This window comes from Dryobates pubescens, chromosome 4 (assembly GCF_014839835.1).
Source record: "Dryobates pubescens isolate bDryPub1 chromosome 4, bDryPub1.pri, whole genome shotgun sequence".
Lineage (NCBI taxonomy): Eukaryota > Metazoa > Chordata > Aves > Piciformes > Picidae > Dryobates > Dryobates pubescens.
The window spans coordinates 42,099,453-42,123,338 of record NC_071615.1 but is presented as its reverse complement, the minus strand read 5'-3'; the positions used below and the strand labels follow the sequence as shown (position 1 = coordinate 42,123,338).

The window sequence follows — 23,886 nt, the reverse complement described above, 5'->3', positions numbered from 1 at the left end:
TTTTTGTCTGACCCCAGGCTTGAATGTTCTAAGTCCTGCTCTAACCTCCTCTGCTTTCAGTGCCCAGCTCTTACAGCAGGGAGTCGATAAAGGCTGTCCCTGTTTCTTGTCCCTCAATGCAGCAATGCAAACAAGAGAGGTGGGTTAAGAAAAATTTGTCTTCTCCCACTCTTGGGAGGACTTCAGTTTCAGGTGTAACTGCTACAGCCCCTCAGTGACTGAGCTGACCCCCATGTTAAGAAACTGCTACTGACAATTTCCATTCAAGTACAGGAGTTTTACCATGCCAGCAAAAGAGCCAGAGATGTGAGTGGGGTAGGTGAGGTGCACTGACTACTCAAGAGAGTTTTGTGCAAGAATAGCCAGCAACCCTTGTGAAAGTCTCTGCAAATGCAGGTTAAGAGTTCCTTCCCTTCAGCAGCCTCCTATTTGAGGCTTATGGTTTAGAGGCCAAACGTTTCGTGTATCTGGTCTGTAGCGGTGCGTAGTAGGACTGCTGGGAAGCCTAAGGCATGACATCCACAGACAGAATCACAGAATCAACCAGGTTGGAAGAGACCTCCAAGTTCATGAAGTCCAACTGCTCACCCAACCCTATCTAAGCGATTAGACCATGGCACTAAGTGCCTCATCCAGTCTCTTCTTAAACATCTTCAGGGATGCTGACCCCACCACCTCCCTGGACAGCCCATTCCAATGGTCAGTCACCCTTTCAAAAGGGGGAAGGGGATTCTTGTAAGTATAACCCAAGTAAAATGCTTCAATCTTTTTATAGTTGTTCCTAGTTATAAAGAGATGCAAAGATATTCATGAAGTGGTTGTTAAGGACTTATCTTTTTCCTGAAAGCTTGTCATCTTGAGTCTTGAGCACAATAGAGGGAACGTCTCAGATGTGATCTCCATCTGAGTTCTAATATACTTTATTTTTATCTGCACTAATCCCAACTAAATTCTTTTTACAGGATTTTTCACTATGATTCCGTCTATCATTTCAGATAGTTACAGGCAGTTCCTAGAGGAAATGCTTCATGTTAAAATCTGGGACAATCTTTCCTGGAAAGTTTTGCCTAGTGCCGAGCACTGACTTGGCTCTCTTTCTATTATGTGGCAGCATACCTGTACCAGAAGGAGTATTTGTCTTAAGTGTAGCCTCTTCATGAGATTATCCCTGTGCTCTTGTTGAGAGATTTCCTGGAACCTGTAACTGTTGATCAGTTCCAAAAGAGGATTCAAATATTGATTTTTAGTTTGACAGATCTCTGTTGCAGTTGCAGGTTTCCAACTCTACAGAAGGCTTTTTCTCTTTTTCTTTCTTTTTTTTTTTTTTTTTCTTTTCTCCTGGTAAATGAACTATTATGCTGAAACTAAAAATATCAGGCTAGCACCAGCCTTGTAGCAGTGAAGTGACAACTAGACTTTTTAACAGGTGCAGAAAATAGCTTTCAAAAGTGCCTTTTTCACACACGTGCGCACAGAAAAGAGTAAAACGTATGGGAGGTACACAATTCACCTGGGTAAATCTTCCAATTAAAACCCCACATTTTCCATAGTGATATGGAGTTAAGGAAACTGAGAAGACTGAGAAGTTGAGGGGGGGGGAAAGAGGAAAAACGTAGCTGTTTCCTCTTTGGTTTGCATGGCGCCGAGCAGGACATTGTCGCTTGCGCTGTGGGGCCGAGCAGCAGTCTTTGTGACAGAGACCATTGCTGGATGCCTCTGCGGGAAGGTGTTGAAACTGTCAATAAAGAACCAATTGTATTTTAATGTAGGGCTGTGAATAAAGCAGAAAATTCATCCTTCATCCCACTGCATTTTCCAAACATTCTTTTAAAATTTGCTGGCTCCTTTGCTTTTGTGTAGTCTGTCATTTAATCAAAGTTGGGTGATGGATGCTCACTGGATAGCAATGGTTTTATAGCTTGCTTTTTTTTTGTGTGTTCCCCCTTCCCTTTGGCAAACTGCAAATGAGATTGTGGAAGTAGTGGAGAGTGTTTCCACTTAAACCGGCCACCTCGATGCGAGAGGAGGCAGATGAACACGAGCTAGTGTTTCTGTTGCTTCCCACTACGTTTCACAACACCCATCTGCCAGCCCAGCATGTGATCCTTCTCTCATGCCGAGCCGCAGAAATGTCCTGGTAGCCCGTCTGCCTGGGGAGGAGGAGGGGGAGGAGGGGGCCCCAGCAGTGCTCACAAGGAGATCCTGGGAACGGGGATTAGCTGTGTTCAACAGCAGTTGCTGCCTTTAAGGGCCAATCTGCATGACAGGGCATTTTAATTCTCTGGAAATCAGGGCGGGTACCGAATCAGGAGTGCTAACCTGGTTCACAAACTCTTACATTATCTGAAACCACTCTTGAAGCCACATCTTCAGTGTGAGGAGAGGGGAGACTAATGAAGTATTTCGGAGCATGTTGCGTGGTGCTTAATTGCATTCAGATAATGTTGCATAAATACTTATTTCTCTGTGTTTTCAAACTTGTTTTCATTTAATTTAGATGAAGGGTGAATAGGAGCTGCCAATTTGGCCATCTCTACATGATTCGTTATTTCATAATACCTGTATCATATTCCCTCTCACTCCTTTCCAAACTGAATTATCCTGCTCCCTTTAATCTCTTTGTGAAGGAGGCCACCCATGCATCTAATAAGGGTTTGGGGTTTTTTTTTGCCTTTCTCTTAACATTTCTCAAGAACTCTTTTTCCCCCCCCCAACCTTGGAAACCTTTTAATGCCATTTGTCAGCCTCAATACTACTATTTCTTTTTTGGCATCCCTTACCTCCCTAGTGTAATGCACGCTAATCTTTCCTCCCTATCACACATGCAGGAGGCTATTTCCACATTAGGGTGCAATGAGGGAACACAAAAGCACTCAAAAACTTTATGCCTCCTGCATTCAGCACCTGGACTGATTTTTGTAGCCCACATTTTTTTTCCCCCCATTTCTTCTGTTTTCAGAGTTAGTTTAATGTTCTCCCAGTGAATCTTTCCATCATATGCCTCTTTTATTTTAAAAAAAAGGAGAGAGTTCTGATGATTGTCTTCATCTGTACCATGTTGCTTGCATTTGTTGGAGTCCTCTTAATTTTTTTTTTTCTTCAGGAGCTCACCTTGTATGTTATGCTAATTATAATTTAGATGATTCTTGACTTAAGAATCAAGATTTAAGGCAGATTCTTATGAATGCTGTTGAACACTAATGTGATTTCCAAGCATTTTTCCTTTTTCTGTTAGCTTTTAATGTACATGGAGGGTGGGGTAGGGGGGGTGGTTAGGAGGGTGGTGGTATATGACAATTGAAATGGTCCAGCTCCACATACCATGTGTGTTTAGAGGTATTTCCATTTGGAAATACCTCTAAACACACATGGTATGTGGAGCTGGTTACAATAGTCGTAGTCATGGTTGCATGCGATGCCCTGACCTATTTTCAGTTGCTTTATCTCTTGCTTAATTTGAAATGGTGAAGTTGAAGTAGTCCACATCACCTCTTCTTTCCTTACTTTTAATTTGTGCATTTCATATGTTCCATAATGGGCAAGGTGAATAGGGACCTAGTGTTTGTTCTTAGCCCTGTGGGAGAGGGACATTGGTTGGAGCCACAGCATGGCTGTGATGTCAGCTAACAAGTCCAGTGTGTGCAGTGAAGGTGTCTTGGCTGTTAAGGGTTGTGCCTCAGTTACTCACTACACACTTCAACCTGCAGCAAGCCAAGCACTTTCAGGAGGATTCCTTTGTTTAGGGAAATTAAATGTTGCCATGGCAAGTTGAATTTTGTACCTTCTAGTCTCTGCTGCCAGGCAAACTATTCAAGGAGTTGCCACCAGTTGCTAATGGTGTGCCTTGTCTTGTGATGAGCCACAGGTGTCTTTAGCAGAAATGCTGCTCTCTTTGCCACCAGAAGTGGCTTTGAATGTGCTGATCTGATGAGCCCTGTGGAAAATCGAGCCCTCAGTGTCCTATTTGGTCATTCAATTAGTAGTTCCTCTTGACAATTTTGGCTTTGTTCTCTGTGGTTCAGCTTTACATTCTTACAACCATGGTAATGCCACCTAAACAGAATGGTATTATAGGGTAAACTTATTAATAGTTTTGAACATTTGGATATAACTGCAAGTTCCCAGGAGAAGAATTCACTCCAGGGTTTGTATGGGATGTGGTAACGAAGCCGAAGTTATTGTTTTCAGGCACTGCCTTTTTGGTGTGTGCAAACAATGACTTCAGCAGCTTCCAGACTTATTTTTCTGATTCTTCCAGACTATGGTCATGGTTTCATGAGACAGTAAACTGGGTGTTGGAGAGCCTACAAGATGAAAAACACCATCACCACATGCTGCAATGTGTTGAGCCATTTCAAAGTGGCTTTGCCTATTCACCAGACTTTGGAGGGATAACTGTTCTGGCAGAGCATCTTCTGGTTTGGGTACTCCATGTCCATGCTGCTCTGCCTTCACAAGGGTTCAACATGCTCTGACCTTAATGGTAAAAATGTCATATAAGTTGTGATACTTGGCTTGCGTGGTGGCAGTGGTCCAGATCAGCTGCTCAGGCTGGAGGTATACTGGGCAACCTGGAGACAAGTTTACCCATGCACCATGGCCTCTGTGCGGATGAGGTGGAATGATCCAATTACACCTTTAATAACTGGCTGCTTCCTCAGGTATTTATCATGGACTGCTTCATATGTAATGAATTGGGTGTCAGGAGGATGGGGCCAGTCTTTTTTCAGTGGTACCTAATGAGAGAACAAGAAGTAATAGGCACAAGCTTCAACATAGGAAGCTCCTTCTAAACATGAGGACCAACTTCTTTACTTTGAAGGTGGTAGAGTACTGGAGCAGGCTGCCCAGATTGGTGGTGGATTCTCCACGTCTGAAGTCATTCAAAACCTGCCTGGATGCCATTCTGTTCAACCTGCTCTAAGTAAACTTATTCTAGCAGTGGGTTTGGACTAGATGATCTCAAGAGAGATGCCTTCCAACCCCTATCATTCTGGATTTCTTTTTATTTCCTTGTAAAGCCGTGCTAGCTGGGCTGCTTGTTAGGGATGTGGTGGTTGTTTGTTTTGTTTTGTTTTACCAGCAAAAAGTTTAAGCCAAAGTGGGAAAGTACTTCTGAAGAACCTTTTGGCCTACTTCCATCCCCACCCCACCTCCCATGATCAGTCCTTTGCATCTCGTGGGGCTGAGAGCACAATGCTGGCTCTACTGAGGTCCTATTTCACATACTGAAGTCACAAAATGCCATCTCTGCTCATGCTGTGCTGCAAGTTTTGGTACACCTGGGCCAGGTGAGGGTCATACCAGGCTAGCTGTACTGCATTAATAGAATGAAAAATTGGTTTGTCTTGTGGGCTTAAATATACCAACAGAGCACTTGAAGTGTGCATATGGCATTAGTTGTTTAGTTGGGCTTGATGTCAGGAGTGATATCAGCATTGCTCTGCACTTGTACCCCCATCCTTTCCTTATTTGGCTCTTCTGTTTTCTACCTTTCCTCTTTTTAATTTAAAAGCCACTTGCACTGACAACTTTATCTCTTTTTACTCATTGTTGCCCGACTCTTTATTTCAAGTGGAAAAAACAAATACCACCCCTGTCTTTGCACCCAGAAAATGCCATCTTCTCTTTCACTGAGCAGCCTTAATCCTCCCATCATTTTTCTTCTTTTCTTTTTTTCCTTTTGTCTCTCTTATTTGTGATTTTAGTTGTGTTGTATAGTTTTAACTCCCAATCAATCTATCATGGGTGGTGACCTAATGGATTTGCTCTACAGGAGTGATGAAAATATCTTCAAGTTCTACACCATCACTGAAGTTCCCATTGCTATGTGATGTGTGAGAGAAACAATATGGATAACTGTTCTTATGGACCAGATGCCTTGAGATTAATTTGCTTATGACACAGGGAAGAAATCCTATAGCACCATAAGAAGAGGTATATGCAATAGTCCTGAAAGTGCAGCAAACACAGCTCTGGTTTGTTCAAAGGTGCTATTTCTAAATCTGTGAAATCTGCATGAGAACTGGGATATTTTTAAGTGTGCTTTGAGCTCTTGGCTCTACTGAGGAGCAACATTTCCTTGTTTCTTTTTCCCTTGCAAAGCAGCCTCGATTTGTGGGGCTTGGTGTAGGGTAATGCTGTTTATAATGAAGTCAGAATTGGCTTTTAGAGTCTGATGAATGAAAGTCCACAGTATAAGACTGCAGCTTTTTGTGAGAGAGACATCTGTGCTACAACAAGAGCAGGAGACCCAATTTAGACAACTGCTAGAAGGAGAGCTCAAGAAAAGGAAAGACTTCCCCCCCCCCCTTCTATCTTAAATTAAATATTTGTACAAATAAACTTTTCTTTTCAGCTGCTCATCAGAATTGCTGCTGCACCACCAGCTTGGCTTTGAATTTTGTTCTGATTGCCCAACAAGGCTGTACATGAAGAGTGTTACGGAAGAGCGGCTTAAACAAAACATGTTTGTTTTGCAGCAGAATTAGAGGCTTTGGGATAGAGGGGAAAAAAATTGGGGAGGGGGAAAAGACAGCGTGAAGAAAAATATGAACAGATGAAGGATGGCAATAGAAACTGGCTGTTGCAGTAAATACAAGTGGAGCAAGCAACACACAGGAGTTGAGTTCTGTGTTTTGAAAGTGAGTTACGGTCGGGAATCTGGCTCTGAATACAGTTACAATGACTTCTTCCAACTGGATTAGCTGGTTCAGTTAGAAGTGTGCTCACCCATGAAACTTGCTCCTCACGCACACACGCACCCTAACTGCTGCTGAAACTTCTGATAGTGCTCTTGAAATACAAAAGGCTACCCCCGCAGTATGGATCACACTTAAAACCTTGCTTCATGGGACTAATTGTGATCAAAATAGAAGTGTCTTCAGAGAGCAAGTGTCTTTGGCCAGAGAGGATTGCTTCTTATTTCAGTTACAGCAATCCTTTGATGAAACTTCTCATCAATCTGTTTGGTAAAGCAACTCTTCAGAATATGGGACTCAAATCAGTTGGATTAAAACCCAGATGGACACTGTCTCTGGCTGAAACAGCTCAGAAGAAGATTAAGGAGAGCAGCCTAAGTGGAGAACTCCTGGTGAAGAGGGGTGAGATGCCTCGTGTGCCATCCTGGGCTGTTCCTGTTTAACAGGAAACTTTTGGTTCTTAGTCTTCTCGAAGCAGATGCGAGATTAGCATGTTGAGAGGCTTTGATGGCTGATCAGAAACATGCTGAAAGGAGTAGTTTTTAGAGAGAACATTGTTTTTAAAAAGCTGTGTGGATTCAGCTTCAAAGCATTTCTTTTTTTTTTCTCATTGAAGCTGTTGACTTTAATATGGAGATCTTAATGTAAAGGTATGCCTAGCCCAGAATATGAATTTAATATGGCAATAGCTTACAATATAGCAATTAACTACTATCCAGCAAAGTCCTGTGGTATCTCTGGCATTATGGCTTTGGCCTTTTCCTGTATGACAAAGGATGAAAATGATCTTTCTGTGATTTTTGAGGTGATGCAGTTTTGGGGCAGAGTGGGCATGAGCTGGTGCTCTGCTCAATTCAGAGATAATGAACTTGTCTTAACTAAAGACATTAGCTGATGTTGCTGCGTGGTCTGCTGTGTAATAGGACGCGGTGGCTGACATACTATAGGGACAAAGGAATTACTTTATCACACTAATTAACTCTTCAGTATCCTGTTTCAACTAAACATCTCAGAATGGATCTCTAAGCCAGGGACTTGCTTTGCTTGTTGCAAAACCATCCGAGATTCTGCTCACCCACAGATTTTAGTGGTGGAACAGTTACTACTTCAGTCTGTGGAAGGAGTCTTTTCTCTAATGGCATGAGGTGACTCCTGGCCACTGTGGAGCCATGGCCACAGACCTGCAAGACCTCACAACTCCCACTTGTCTGTGCAAACATGTCAAATGTCTTAAAAGGATCTTTTACAGACTTTTAATTTGTTGTAATCCCCAGAAGCATCTGTACCTGTAAAATTTTACAGGATCACAGGATGTTAGGAATTGGAAGGGACCTCTGGACATGGAGTCCAACCCCCCTGCCAGAGCAGGACAATAGAATCTAGTACAGGTCACACAGGGATGCATCCAGACAGGTCTTGAAAATCTCCAGAGGAGACTCCACAGCCTCTCTGGGGAGCCTGTTCCAGTGATCTGTGACCCACACAGTAAAGAAGTTCCTTTTCAAGTTGAGGCGGAGCTTCCTGTGCTGTAGTTGATATCCATTGCCCCTTGTCCTATCACAGGGCACAATTGAGAAGGGTCTGTCCCTTCTTTCCTGACACTCAGCCCTCCCTCATATATTTATATACATTTATTAGATCCCCTCTCAGTCTTCTCCTCTCCAGACTAAACAGCCCCAGGGCGCTCAGCCTTTTCTCACAGGGCAGTGCTCCTGTCCCTTAATCATCCTCATAGCCTTCTGTTGGACTCTCTCCAGTAGATCCTTGTGCCTCTTGAACTGGGGAGCCCAAAACTGGATGCAATATTCCAGGTGAGGTCTCACTAGGGCAGAGTGGAGGGGTAGGAGAACCTCCCTTGATCTGCTGGACCTACTCAATGCAAATGCCTGAGTAAAAATCTCCTTAGCTTTAAATTGTCAGGTCTGAGGAGTAGCAGAAAAAATATTGTTTTGGGGATTGAAAAATCAGACTCTGAGACTAGGCTAATCTCTACTTGCAGAATGAGAGGACAGTTGTCGACTTGTCTATGCAAACAAAGTTGTCAAGAAAACTTACTAGACCCTACAAAAGAAGGATGGGGAAATGCTGCAGTGAGAAGCAGTAATGCATTGCTCAAACTTGGTGAGCAGTGCACTGCCTTTTAACTACCTGGTTTGAAATGTCTGTGTGCAATTGCAGTTTTAGGAGGTGGTAAAGACTGGCAATTCTATACTGATGCAAGCTGTCATTAGGTTTGGGCATACAAACTGCATTTTACCTTAAAAGTATCTTTTATATTGCAGTAAAAGTATGGGGTACGTTAATAAATCATAATTTTACATAGTTAATCTCCTGAGGATGTAGTCTCTGGAGTTTGCAGTTTCGGGGATTGAGGTTTTGTGCACACTAAATTGCTGGTTATAGCAAGTGGAAGCATGAAACAATGAGAAGCTGCACACGTGTTCTTACGCCTACTGCTTTCCTTATGTCCTTTGTTTCCTTGCCTCCTTCCTTGCCCAAAAGGGTTGTGTCCATTGCACCCCGTTGTTGTCCCCCTGCTCCCCTCCATACTGATGTTTTGCTTTAAACTAATTGAAGAATGGCACTTGGGTCACACAAGAAGCTGCCAGCTTACATTTATTTATTTATCTCTTGGTATAAATTGTGAACCTTTCCAGCATCATTTTAGTTCTTGAGACAAAACATTAGGATGTAATAAACCGCAGCTTTTGATCTGTGCTAGTTATGACCACAGTGACTGTTCCCTGAAGTGGGGGAAAAATTAACTATATGCCACGTGAATTCTGGAAGTGAGACAACTGTTGGTACTCTGATGTCTTGACTAAAATATTCTGACACCTTGATTTTCCTCAAAGTCTCCATGTTTCTCTCCCCTTCTTCATCCTCTGTTTGACCAGAATGAAACAAATTGTGCTGAAGAAAATTATTCCGATTTCTTTTGCCCCTTGTCATGTCCCTTTTTTTTTTTTTTGCCTGTTCCTCCCTAGCTTTCTACCAAATGACAAATTAATTGTGACTTTCAGATAATTGTAAGAATACAATGTGCAAGTGGTTCCTGTGGAATGGGTCTTTGGGAAAACTGTCAAAATAATCGTGGAACATCTTTTAATGCACGGGTTATTCCACTTAACTTCTCCATGTAGACAAGCCCCCGCTAAGCAACACACATTTGTGTGTATGACCTCTGTGTTGGGAAGGAGAAATAAACTGTGACAATGTAACAGATAATGTGCTTGGGATGCACTGAAAGATTTCATTTCAGGTTTGTTCTTCTCTAATTATTGCTGCTTTCGCTGCAGCCCACTCTGGGGCCAGGTGACTTGAAGCTTTATTTTCCAAGTTTGGGACTTGCAGCACCGTGTGACTTCGTGGAGTTCTGTGCAGTGTTTTCACATTCATGAGGTTTTCAAGGCAGATTTTTCTGATGTGAGAGAGAAAATGAGTGTGGGGTGTGTGTGTTCTTCCAAAACCAGTGAACATTTCTTCCTTATTAGAATGCATGTCTTGAATCTTCTGTGTTCTGATGAAATTATCACAGATTTTAGCGGTTTTACAGGCTTTTGTTAATCTGTGCTGAAATGGAAATCTGTAATTTCTTTTGACAGGTGTTGGACAGTTTGTTAGCTCAGTATGGAACAGTGGAGAACTGTGAGCAAGGTATGGCTCTACTCTCAAATGGCTTTTAAATTTGTAGTGGGAAGAGAGTGCACGCTGAACTTAACCTCTTTTCATTGCGTTTTCCCCTCTAGTGAACACTGACACCGAGACTGCAGTTGTAAATGTAACATATGGCAATAAGGACCAGGCTAGACAGTGAGTATCTTCTTTACTTGTTGCTGTGGTCCAACTTGGATTTTGGAATTCATATTCCTGTGATTTATTTTGTTTTTAACTTTTTTTTATTTTTAATGTGACTTCATTTCTGACCATGTGAGCTACAATTTCTGAGAAGCTTTCTTGGTCTTCACCTCCCTACAGCTCGTGTGCTTTACCTTAATTTGCTGGGGTTTGTCATCAGCTTTCCCAGAACTTTGATGAAACAAAATAAATTAATAACTTTGAAAATGTGGGTAACATTCTTTCACTGGAGAGGGCCGAGCTACAAGTCAGTGATTTGCCAGTGGCAGAGAACTGTAATTACTGCTTAATTTGTAGCTGTTTTTCTAAAAGAGGTTTGTGGTACCCTTTTATAACATTGGTTGCTCTGTGCCTGCCATTCTTCTCCTCAGCTTCTGTTATTTTGCTATGGTTTCCCTGTAATTGTGTCTATATTTTTTAAATTACAAAACTTAATACTGCTTCCAAGGACACAAAAGGTGGTAATTTGAATGAAATAACTCAAAAACCCAAAAGTCCAAATAAATGATGTATTTTATGCTTACTTAAGACATGAGTAGTTTAACTTTTAATCTAGGTATTACCAAGTGAAATACAATGCTTTACTTTTTTAATGCTTGTATGTCTTTTTCCTTTAAACATCCATATTATTATATGTTGTGCTATAGGTTTAATTGTGCTGTTCCACCACAGGTATTAAAAAAACAAACCCTAGTGTGTTCTGTAATTTTTAATATAGTAACATAAATATTCTTCCCCACACACCCCCCTCTTGCTAGCTGTAGTAGGCTGAACAAAACCCAACCCAGGGGATAGCCTACAATCATCTCTTTTATTTTAACTTTGAAATTTCTGCCACCTTGTGGCTAACTACAATCAGCAGTTAATATTCAGAGAATGCTTATGGTGTGCATTAATTCAGAATTACAAGTGAAACAATATTTGTACATATAATTAAGTAATTATGCCTTCTGTGTAACTTGAATGCAACACATGTACTTAATCTTTCAAAGTGTTAGGTTGCTTGTTAGTGTATTCTAAACAAGTGTGATGGGAAACTTGTGTCGGTGGCGTCTCCTGTGTGCGCTGGAGCTGAAGGAAATGGTGTTTTTCTTGGGTTCACTACCTGCCTTTTCTTAGAACCTGAATCCTTCAATAAATTCCTGCTCAGGGTCTTCCATTGTTTTTTTTTTTTTTAATTCTATTGCACAGTAATTAAGAAAAATGTTGAATTTCTAGCTTTGAAAATACTTAAGGTGCCACATTAAAAAAAAATAATCACTGCTGCATAGACCACTTTCAAAGAACAAAGTGTAAGCAGAAGGTACCTAATGTGGCAGGGAAAGAAGCATTTCATGTCATTTTGAGCTGCTTGTCCTCTGTGGTGTGGGTTCCTGGATTTGTGTACTCCTTTCCGAGGTTGAAAACATCAGCATACAGTTTCTCCCTCCTCAAACTGTACTTGCTAAATGATAAGGTTAAACCTGAGGAAACGCTGAGATAAGCCCAGACTGTAAAGAAGCATCTGACATGAAATTTTGTTTTGCATGAGAAATCATACCACAATAACTGAAAAACCATGAGTCTGAAGCAGGTGAATTAGCATCCAGCGTGAGTGTTGGAGGTGGACTCGGAGCAGTGCAAGTTGAAAGATGACACAATTTGGTTGCCTTAAACAAGTAGAGTGAACGGAGGAGCTTTGGTTTGCTTTTGTAAATGATTTGATATAGGCAGTTGTTTTTTTTTTCAGGGAGTGAGTTCATTTCTGTACAGAAAATGTTAGCTTAGATTGGCTGGGTTCAGGATGCAGCCTTGGCATCATTTAGAAACCCATAAGAGAACAATTGGCTGGACAGAATTTTTTTTGTAGGAAAACAACCTGAGGAAGTGCAGTAAAGAATTTCTAGAGGACCAATGCATGTGTGGCTTTTCTGGAGTCACTGTGGTTCAGTTGAATCGTTGTCTCAAACATGACTTAGCTTTGCTTCTTGGAGCTGGCTGTCGTGGACAATAAATGGCTACGAATGGGGAGTGGTGTGCAAGTGCTGATAGCTGAAGAAAGCAGTGCTGGTCAGTCCACACAGTGCAAGCAGTAACAAGAAGTGACTTTGTCTTTAGAACTGTTGAGGATTGATAGCTGATAACAAGCTTTGTGTTTTGAAGTTTAGCTGTCTAGGGGAAGTGGTGCTTTTGGCCATGAATTCTGAAGCAAATACCATGTTGTCAATTTCCCCCCCCCCCCCACTCTGGGATGGTACTGAGTTTGTGGCATATTCAGTACAGAGTTGCATCCAAAATTAGCTTGGAAACTGAAACCTGCAAAGAATGCTGCAGTCCTTCTGGGAAACAAGTCTTGGAAAGAACACACAGCACCCAAAATCTGACATGTGCACAGTTACTGACTTTTAGTTGGAATGGAGATCTGTGGCTTGACCTACCACAGGTGATTCCTCATTCCTAGCTGGATGGCTGTGAGGTTGCATTAGCAGGAAGAAGGATGCTGCTCCTTGTTTTTCTGTGGCTAGAGCGGAGAAGTCAGTGTGGCAAATCAGGTACTTGTGGGAAGTTTGGTAGGTTTGTGTAAATGTGCACAGAGCCAGGCATGGGTCTGGGAAAACTGCCCATTGCTCTTCAGGGCTGTGGGTAGTGAGAGGAAGGCTGGCACTGCTAGGACAACTGTCGCCCCATGCCTCTCTGCCTCTCCCTGGAAGCACTTGGGAGGAAGAAGGAATTGTTCCAGTTGGAAACTGCCCTTGCTGCTCTCCTTCTTGGAGAGGACCTTGCAAAGCATATCTGTGCTCTTTTGGCACATGCAGTTACTGCACGTTGTGGTAGACTGTGGAATATTTGGAAGAGAGATCAGAGGGCAAGCAGTAGAACTTGATACCCATCACTCAGTATGAACAACCCAACCAGCTGCACCTAGGTACTGAGTCAGTTCATGACCTGCTTGCCAGAGGGCATCCCCTCCCCTCCTAATATCCTTGACTGCAACCAGCAGGACTTGCTGGCTCTTTGATATGCTGCCTCCTAAATTATGGCTATCATGCTCAGATGTTACACCACTTCCCCTTTCCCTCTCCAGAGTGTTCCAGTGTGTGTAGCTCTGCCTAGGATTTTGGAAGGGAGACTTCATGCAGAGTTGGCCTCATGTGGAGTAGGTGTATATTGTTTAAGTATGGGGCTAGGTATGTGGTTTATATCTTTTTTTTCTCTGTCATGCCTTATAACTGATGGAGTATTCTAGCTGTGGGCTGCAATGTGAGGAGCTTGGAATCTGCATCTTTGCAGATAAAAGCAGGTATATTACTCTTTGAAGACACCTGTGGTCACCTTTTAATTAAAATACTTGCAAAAGGAAACAATTTATTTTACCTTTCCAGTGAAGCACAAAGCTCTGTGGGCATATAATGTATCCTTGATTAATGAATTAGGGTTCACATAACTAGTACTTCCACATGCCACCTTGGGTCAGGACTAATGTTGCCATAGGAACGATCATACTGAGGATTCAGTGGTCTATGATCATAATCTTAGATTATTTTGGTTTAAATTTATTTTCAGACATGCTCATGAGAACTACTTTTTCTTTTTTTATTGTTTAATGCACAAAGAAATCATTATGCCCAAATAAAATTACCATGTGTATCTCTCTTCTCAATATGCAAATACCTGCTCAGGGAGGATAAAAAAGAAAGGGGGTGTACCTCCGAGCCGCGTGTGGGAGTGAAATATGTTCTCCATCCAGTGCTTAGTGTCATTGTGCTCTCAGTGGGAGAATGATTTCCAGCACAAGACTCGGTGCTTTTACTGTACTCATTTATCTAGCATGTTTAACCTCCGCTAGCATCAGAAGGGAGAAGGCTGTGCAAACATCCTCTCACAGGCAGCTCATGAGAGGACAGCAGTGAGATGTCATTTTGATGCAGAAAGACTCAGGTGACTAGTTCTACAAAATATTTGCTTAGAGGTTTCATTTTTCTGCAGGAATCCTCTCATTTCTGAGCAGGTGTCATGTCAGTGTAAGCCAGGCTGTGCAGATGGAACAGAGCGCAGGCAGCAGTCACTGCAGCCTCTCAATCAATGTGTCCTATAAAGAAATTATTTACACTGTCTTATGTTTTTCCTGATCTACACTGCTCTTGCTGGCATATGAAACACTTTCCATTTTCACTAAATATTCATTTTAAAGAGGATTTGAGAGAATTCCTCTCTTACTGGGGAATTTTACTGATTGGGTTTTTTTCTTCTTCTCCATCTTTGTCCTCATTAAGTGAATGCAAGACTTGTAGCCCTTGCATTAAAAAGATGGTTTGTGGTTTGCTTAGTAGGTACTGGTTGTGAACTCTGCCAGAGGTAATCTGTGTGGCCTTTATGCACCTGTGGTCTCGAAAGGAGACTCCCAGTCCTGTTTGGGAAGGCAGAGGTCTTTGCAGAAAGGCAGAGGTGGTGTTGCTGTGGTTTGGAGTTAACTTTCTGAGGTGATCAGTTAAAGCAAGTGTGTGCTTCACAAAAGCAGCTGGATTTAATGTGTATTCGGTGGATACAATGCTAGCTTGACTAAAACAGGTGCCATTAGTGCTGTGAAGAACCAGTAACTAACTTTCCTCTGGGGATCAGACTTTTTTAGGGAGCAAGGATGGCTCTGCTGATTGTAGGTACCTGCCCCAGATGGTGTTTTACAGCAACTTAGCATTCATGTAGAAGACAGTTTTTAATTGCTCATCTCTCTTCTGGGTTTCTTTTATTCCTTCCCCCTTCTCTCTCCTGACACAGAGCCTAGATGTTTCTAAAATTCTTGGCTTGTTATGGTGCTGAAGGATTGCTGAATCATCATGTTGCTTGTTTCCAGCCCTATGTTTTGATAAAAATGAGTTCAGAACAGTTAAATGAGAGTATATGATAGTGCCAGTGAAAACTCTCGAGTGTTGGAATGTGAAGACCAGACTCAGCAGCTAAAGTAACTTTTGAAAAGCTGTGGGCTTGTCTTCTTTAAGAAATGCACCAGAACTGTTTGTTTGCTACATCACTGAAGATTAGTTATCTTGGTGTTCCCCTCTGTGTGCCCAAACCAGTGCAGAATGTGAGACCACCTACCCAGAAAGGATCAGTTTCACGAAAGGCTCGGGAGAGAAGAATTTAATTGCTTACTCTTTTCACTTCTCATCACTTGACCAAATCACATTATGAAACAAGTCAGCTTATAAAATATGGAGAGCTCTTTGACTCATTAGGTAAATTATTCTCTGTAACTGCCTAGACTAATTGAAACAAGTGATATTACTGTGGTATCTTAAGTATACTAGAGAATCTAGTACACAGTACTAGAGATTCTGCAGTACGTCTGGTATCTAACTAGAAAAAGTAAACCTATAAGCAGGTTTGCCTTCAAATACTTGCTCAAAACCTACCAATCCAGTGTTTTTTCTGTACCTTTTTTTGTCCTCATACAGCTTTGGTGGCCAAAGCTTGTTCATTGGTCACATAATTGATTTTTCCCGCAGCGGCAAATGAACTTTTCTCAGCTTGCTTTGAATTTAAGCTGCTTATAGTCATGCAGAACCATTTAGCAATTCATCATTTGTTCTTAGGTAGAAAAATTCCAATGTTCTTTCCAGGAAAAATATGGCATGCATATATATATATATGTTAGTTGTTGCTGTATAATTTCTTGTGAAATCATGATAGGCATGTAATCTAGTTGCAAAAAAAGCCTGGTCTTTTCCTTCCCCCTCTTCTCTAAGGAATATTGGGAAGTGTCTTGCACTGATTTAATATAAAGTTTTTAGTGTTGGGGTTCTTGTTTTAAGATGCTCTAAACCAGGAGAAGATTGGAGCATTCTGAGAAAGAAGCAGTGTCTGAACTTGTCAGATGAGTGTGTGGAAGGAAATAAGTTGGGCTGGGTGTCAGTCTGGAGCCTACCAGATTGACGAAATTGTTGGTGCTCCATCTCCCTGATATCGTAAGGTTTGATTCCTAAAACTACCACAGGCGGCTGCATTATTTGCTGTTTGTCTCCCTGGTAGCAAATTTGTTGATTCAGTAAGACTCAACACAGAAATAGATACCAATAACAAATGGTATGTTCAGGATGCATAAAAACAGAAGGCTGCAGACCCATTTCCCAGATAGGATCTTCATGGAGTGACACTTCAGCAAAATGCTTTTTTGGCATTGGAAATCTATGCAGAAATTAGGACTTGAGAGACAAATCCATAGGAACAGAAGTTTCTCTGGTCTGCCTGCTCACTGCCCTCAGTGTTTGTAAAGGAGTTTTTTCTCTGTAATCAAATGCTCTTTAAAGTCCATGGAGTAAAAGTTAAGAGATGCCAGCTTTGAAATGGCTTCAGCAGATTTTCATCTAGCTCTCTTTTGCCATATGCTGTAAGAGATTCTTCTGTTGTGGGAGTAATTACACTCTTGCCCTGTTCCCAGAGGACCTGTGTCTCATTTGGTGAACACAAGTATTTAATGAGCAGTGATCAGTTATTCAATATTTTGCTTTCCTTGTTCTTCATTGGTGTTGCCTTGGGCCTTATTTATTATCAGCCCTTATTAAACACTGCTTTTAAGACACAAATTACTGGCTTTCTCAGAAGCTCTTTATTCTTGGACTCTCAAGTATTTTGAGGATGCTTGTTCAGCCCTTGGGAGGTGAGTGGCATGGTGTCCTCAGTACCCACATACCAGGTTTTACCTGCAAAGCTGCTGCTTGGCTTTAACAGCTGCTTTAGACTCAGACTGTCATATTGGACACCCAAGAGGCGAATAGTACTCTTCACTGGACACCTGAAAATGTAGGGGTTTGACTAGCACCATCCTTTGTCTGCAGTGGGGCAGAGGTAAAAATGTTGCTGAGAGTAGCATTTGCTCACTGGCACTAACAGCCTGAAAATGTACACGAGCAGAGGGACTGGATTAACTCTGACTCCAGAGCATATGGTTACTTGGGCTTTTTAACAAAAATGCTGACAGGTTCCTTAAGGTAAGATGAAAACTTTCCCCTCCCCCTACTGATTTGAGTTGAAATTTTGTGTTAAAATGAAATTCAGCAGTAATCTTTGGTCCAAGATTAGGCCTGGTGTTTATGCATTACCCCAAATCAACACACTTTTCAATGGTATCAGTGTATCACTGATCATCTGAATAATAAATCTGCTGCAGCAAAAGTTGAGAAGTCTTTCTTGGGCAAATGTTAAATTTTATAGCAGTAGCTTACCAACGTGTTGCATGTGGCTTAGTTATTCCTATTGTTTACTGGATCCTTCATTATGGTGAGTAAAAATTTCCAGTCACCAGGTATTCTCTAGAAACTTGTTTTTAAGTCTAGAGTTGTGCTGCCTCTGCAAAGAGGGGGAGACCAGCAGTTCTGTTTGACTTGCAAACTTGGTCCCACCTTGATTAGGAGGGCTGGGCAGAGGGAGAGCGGAGCGACTGGGTGGCTATTCAGCGTGCAGGACCATGGCGTGAGTGTTGTGCGAGGGCTCCACTTTGCCTGAAAGGACAGGAGAGAACTTGAAACACCACTGAAATATGTTCTAACACCTTTGCATCTATGGAGAGTTTCATTAGGTTGGACACGATGATTTTGAAGGTCTCTTCCAACCTGGTTTATTCTATTTCCTGGTTAACTTTCCAACCTGCTTACAACATGACTAGTTGTTAACTTGCAAGGTGCCATGGTCATCTGCTTTTATTTCAAATGCCATTGATTGGTTTTGAAGGATTTGTTTCCTGCTGAGAATGAACCAGGAGTCGTCTTTCAAATCTCTCTTTTGTGTCTTTCTTTTGTGGTGTCTCCATCAACTCCCCACCCCACTCTCTGTCGTGGCTGTGTCAGGTATTGCAAAAAATCCAGCCAAACAGCTGTGCTGGCAAAAACCTTAATGAAGGTGCTGTGATAGCAGCTAAAAAGTTTTCCCTCTGGTGCAGCTTTAATTCTATTTGGGAAACTGATTTAAATTAAACCAGGCAAAAGAATGCTTTTGAGCATATAAGCTCTGTCTCCTGTGAGGTTTTGCTGATAGGGTTGCATGAGTGAAACCTTTAAAGTGCACAGAAGCCCAGAGCCAGCAAGAACTAACTTGTCCTTAATATGTGACTTGAGAGAGAATAAAAAAAAAAAAAGTTGTGTGATCCAAATCTTGACTGAGACTTTTGACTGTTACTTTTCATCTTGAAACCATTTTTTTGCTTGGTCCTGCTATTTAGAAGGTGCAAAAGTCTATGTCTGAATGACTCCCTTTTTCATAAGGCCTTGCACATGACTGTGGTTTTGTTTTCTTCCCTCTCCTCCACTTTGTAAACAGAGCAATAGAAAAACTGAACGGGTTTCAGCTTGAAAACTATTCCTTGAAAGTTGCATACATCCCTGATGAAATGGCAGCCCAGCAACCTCCACAGCAACATCCCCAGGGAAGACGTGGATTTGGGCAGAGGGGTCCCCCAAGGCAAGGGTCACCCGGTGCAACCACAAGGCAGAAACCACAGTCGGACGTTCCTCTACGGATGCTGGTTCCCACGCAGTTCGTAGGAGCCATTATTGGGAAGGAAGGAGCAACAATCAGAAACATTACAAAGCAGACACAGTCCAAGTAAGTGACTTCACCAAACTGCGCTGAAAGCTGTAATATTGTGACCTCCTCTCCCATGTAGAGGGAAAGCTGTAAAACTTCACAACTAACCTGTGTGGTCAGAGAGCAAATGAAGATAGCTGTCGCTAGGAAATCTTTTCTGTCCTTGACACATGCTCAAATACTATCTGACTTGTTTCTCCCTCTTGAAAAGAATGAAACCGCTCAGTGCTGGTGGTACCTGATGCTGGAGAGTTTGCTTGCAGATGTAGTAATAGTGTCCTGGCACAAAAAGTGAAACCGAAAGAGCTATGTTGGTCTGCGGGACATAACGCAGTATTACAGTAGACAGTCAGTGCAGCAACGTATCCAAGTCTGTAATTATTAATTCAAGCTTCAATTGGGATATTTTTAGACTTTACAAATATTTTCAGTTCAAGAACAGAAAACAAAATTAAATGGAGGGGTTGGGGTGTGAATAATCTTGCCTTCCCTCACTCCTCCTTACACCTCACACCTGTTGAATACACTTGTTGTGATCAAGTTGAAGACCACACCAAAACACAGATTAAGGAAAAGCATGGGAGGCAAAAAGCAAGCTACTGAGTGACCTAAGAAGCTTAGAGCACTAGGATCTAGGGAGCCTGGAGGAGATTGCTTTCAATGCATGTTAAATCCCTACTCACAAGGAAGAGCTAAGCGCAGAGGGAGTTAGGGGTTCTGGTCAAAGAATTATTCCTGGATACCCTTAAGAGTGGAGAGTGAAAGGTGCTGCCTTCAGCAGTACTCAGCCCCCAGCTCTGTAGTTACATTAGACAAGACCTGAAAATCAGCTGTGCATGAGGGGTGTGATGGATATGAGTGTTGGTGACTTAATTTTTGAGAGTAGTTAATGAGGATAAAGGAATCCTCTCTAATTACGCACATGAGCTCCCATTCCCCCAACACACAGGTGGCTCCTCTCCTCCCAAACCTGGGACTATCACGATGCTCCTTCCAACCTCTCATTAGCATGTGTAACCCAGCAGTGTAACACAGTGGCTGTGTTTAAAAACAGACATTTAAGAGATTTGTGATGTCCTGTCAAGACTTCATTGTGGTTTGCTTATGAGTAACCAAATTTTCAGGTGGTATCTCTAACACTCTTGGGCTATAAAAATCATGGAAGATTGACATAAGGGAAGCTTTTATCTCTTAAAAGAAATCTGGATAGAGCAGAAAAATCCCAGGTTGCTAACTGCACAGATATGTAACTTTGACATTTTCATTGGTTTGGGGATAAGAGGAGAGATGTCATCTACTTCCAGTTGCACCAAGGATTGCCATGGGCTTCTTAGAAAACGCTATGTTGTGCAACAAAATGAATTCTTAATGTGAGAAAGAACTCAAAAAATGAAGAGGATTATTGAAAAGCAGCAGCATGGTGGTTTAATTTGGGAGCAACTGTGATTTGGAGGAGAGAGGGGGAAGCAAAAGGCAGATAGAAAGTGTATGTGACCCACAGTTAATTGACAAAGGATAAATAATATCCAAAGCATTGTGTTCATGTAGGTCATCATTAATTTTAGTTCAATTCCTGGAGCAACATAAACCATGGTGTAGACTAAGGCTGGTAGATTTAGGGTGGAGGACAGTAGAACTAGAAGAAAGGTAATACTAGGACAAATTTTAGGCTTAGAAAGCATGGGAAAGTAATCTTGAGGATGAATACAAGTACTGCAATGCTGCTTGCTAGCAGAGAAGAGCTAGGGAACTCTGCTGCTGAGGTCACTAAAGACAGGATGAGACAAAGCCTTGGCTGTAGCTTATATGGTCATCAGTGGAACGACAGGGCTGGTAGTACTATTGGGAAAGCTTGATCAAATGTTGCCTTCAGTGATTTACCATAGATCATCTATCTAACAACATCTTTGAATATCTTGATGAGGTCTTAGTGAGAGATGTAGATGCCAGTTTCCACAAAGATGAGATTTGGTTGGTAAAATCAAGATGGGAGAAACTCTTTGTAACAAAACAAGAAGAACATTTAGGATGTCTGTAAGTAGTTAAACCACTTACATGTACTCTGTTTTAGCTCAAAAGAAATTAGTTCTGAGTTGGAAACATGCAAGGCTTACCATACAGTACCAGCTTACAATCAGTGTTTTCTTTTTCTTTTCTCTTCAAGAATTGATATCCATCGTAAAGAGAATGCAGGTGCTGCTGAGAAACCCATCACCATCCACTCAACTCCTGAAGGTTGCTCAACAGCTTGTAAAATTATCATGGAGATCATGCAAAAGGAAGCTCAAGACACTAAATTGTGAGTAAAAGGCATTTCACCATGGAAGCACTAAAAATACTGAATCCTTATTGACTGCATTGATAGATGGAATCCTGAAAAACTGTTAACAAGTGACTCTTTATCCATATTTAAGTAGGTAGAGAACTAAGAATTTTTGCTTGCTGAATTAGTCCTAGCACACATCTGTGTGTTCAGCCATTGTCTAGTTGTGATTTTGAGGTGAACTGGAGCAAATACTGAAGTTTCTTGAGCAACTCATAGCTTTTAATCAGAACATAACAAGCTGTAAGCTCTCCCTAAAAGCTTTCAGATATATTTTTTCCTTCCCAACAGTTCTTGCTAATTTAGCCTGAGATTTATTCAGCAAGTATGTTACAATAAATCTTCTAGATGATAGTGTGGGAGAGTGTGCTGTGCTCGGATTTATTCTGCATCTAGTGTGAATGTGGAAGTGAATGGGAGTTGTGCAATGAAAACTTATCCATAATATGCAATAACTTAAACTATGGTCCCTAAAGTCTCACTGGATGTAACCTCCATTACAGTACAGAAGAAATTCCCTTGAAGATATTGGCACATAACAACTTTGTTGGCCGACTTATTGGCAAAGAAGGAAGAAACCTGAAGAAAATTGAACAGGACACGGACACTAAGATCACAATATCTCCGTAAGTTTTTGGTGGCCTAATCCTTTTTGGTGAGGCATCTCAAATAGCAGCAATGCCCCTGGAGTGCATTCAGGTACAGGGTTCTTACAAAAACATTATTTATGTTTTGAAGGCTGAGATGAACAGCCTTTTGGAGACCTTTCTGTAATGCAGATTAAAGTGTCACTTAATCTTAGTTAAATTTAATATAAGCAGTGAGTCTTCAATATAAACTCAGTCAAGAGCAAGCCTAAAAATAACATAGGCTATGTGGAGCCTGTGTTAGACTACACTTAAAGTGTCAGTTGTTTTTAACATATTACACCATACGCAATGATGAGCATTTGAAGCTGTAAGCCTTGGATCAGTTCTGAGCTACATGTGAAAATGAGTGTAACTGGTGATGTTTTTCACTTCTGATAGAGAATAAATTTTTGGACAAAGCAAATGAAAACCAGAAAGAGTATTTTTAGTGGTAGTTCTGTCCCTTTTGGCCACTAGCAGTCAAACTGGGATACGTTGACTAGTCTGTTTTGAAGTAGTAGCTGAGTTTGTGAAGGTAACTGAGACCTATTCAAATTTAGCTGAGATTAAACAGGAGTTTTCACCTTTACTGGAAGTCTGCAATTCACTGATTAGATCAGCATCTCTGTAGAAGCTTGGCTGTTAGTAGTAGTTTTACCCTGAAGCAGTATCTTCAGAGAACCTCCTGTTCTGAATAACAAATACTCTGGTGTGAACTTTCAAGCCTTTGAGGACATCCTGAACTTAGGCCTTAGTCAGAGTGTCAATAAGTCTTATGGGCTGTAGGAAAGGGAGGAAGTTTGGAAGGAACATGAAGATGTACAAAGAAGTGTAGATACACACAGGAGACCCAAAAAAAGTATATTGCAGAAAGTAGCTGAAATGAAGGCAAGAAAGCTAAGGGTGAATGAAGTTCCTCAAACCCAGGAAACTCAAAATGGGGTGGAACCGGAGGCCCTCCTGAAGGTATGTAAACAATTAGGGAATTTGTCTGAGGAAGAGAAATGAATCAATTGGAGAAAAAGCACCCAAATAAATGTGTTGTGAAAATAGGGTTTTGTAAGGCCAGCATGCTCTGGCATGTGCTGTCATAAACATTTTGTTTGCAAACAGTACACAGACTGCCAATGCTGTTGCTTAAAGGGAGAACGTTAAATGTACAGCGTACGTGGGATAATGGACTTTGTTCTGTGAAACCAACTTGTCTTTATAGATGATACAAATAACACATTGTCTGTAAACACTTGCAGAGAGTTTTTTAATTTAGCAAGTTAATGGTTTATTTGCATTAAAACCGTAGCCTCAGGATTATACTTGTCATGCTATGCCTGAAACAGCCCCATGAAGTTGCCTGGTTTAATCAGTGCATAGGAGAGCATATGTGCCCATTGATTCTGCTTTGTCTAATTAGTCTTTCTCCTGATCTCTTCATTCAGGCTTTTTGGTAAGCTTGTCCAGCTTGGCAGCTGTCTTGGGAAAGTGTTCCTTCTTTGGGGTGTTTTCCACCACTTTCCTTCCTGAGGCAGTAACTCAGTGCTTGCACACTGGAAACTGAAGGATTGCCTTGTTGGATGTGTTTTGTGCTTGGCACTGCTTACCTGAGATGCAGAGGCTGCCATGCTGCCTGCTGTGCAAGAAAGCAAGCCTTGCATGCTGCTTCCTAGCCCCTTCCTGTCATGGGCTTCCTCACCCCTCCTGCATCCTGCTCTGAATTTTTGTTGTTGTTGTTTACATTTTTTTTTGCCTTCACCCCTTCAACTCACCTTTTCTCAGTAAATGCTGTGGCTTCCCAGGCAGTTTCTTCCATTTTACCATAGCA

At 41.6% G+C, this 23,886-nt stretch overlaps 1 protein-coding gene across 2 annotated transcripts in view; it reads left to right on the top strand.

Annotated features, from left to right (window-relative positions):
* IGF2BP3 (insulin like growth factor 2 mRNA binding protein 3) overlaps positions 1-23,886 on the top strand; it is a 120,196-nt gene that overhangs the window by 63,069 nt on the left and 33,241 nt on the right. For both annotated transcript variants that reach the window (XM_009908687.2, XM_054161184.1), the window contains exons 4-8: positions 10,307-10,358; positions 10,451-10,514; positions 18,849-19,133; positions 21,280-21,414; positions 21,942-22,064. In XM_009908687.2, the coding sequence (XP_009906989.1) occupies positions 10,307-10,358; positions 10,451-10,514; positions 18,849-19,133; positions 21,280-21,414; positions 21,942-22,064 (659 nt within the window). The remainder of the gene's footprint in view (positions 1-10,306; positions 10,359-10,450; positions 10,515-18,848; positions 19,134-21,279; positions 21,415-21,941; positions 22,065-23,886) is intronic.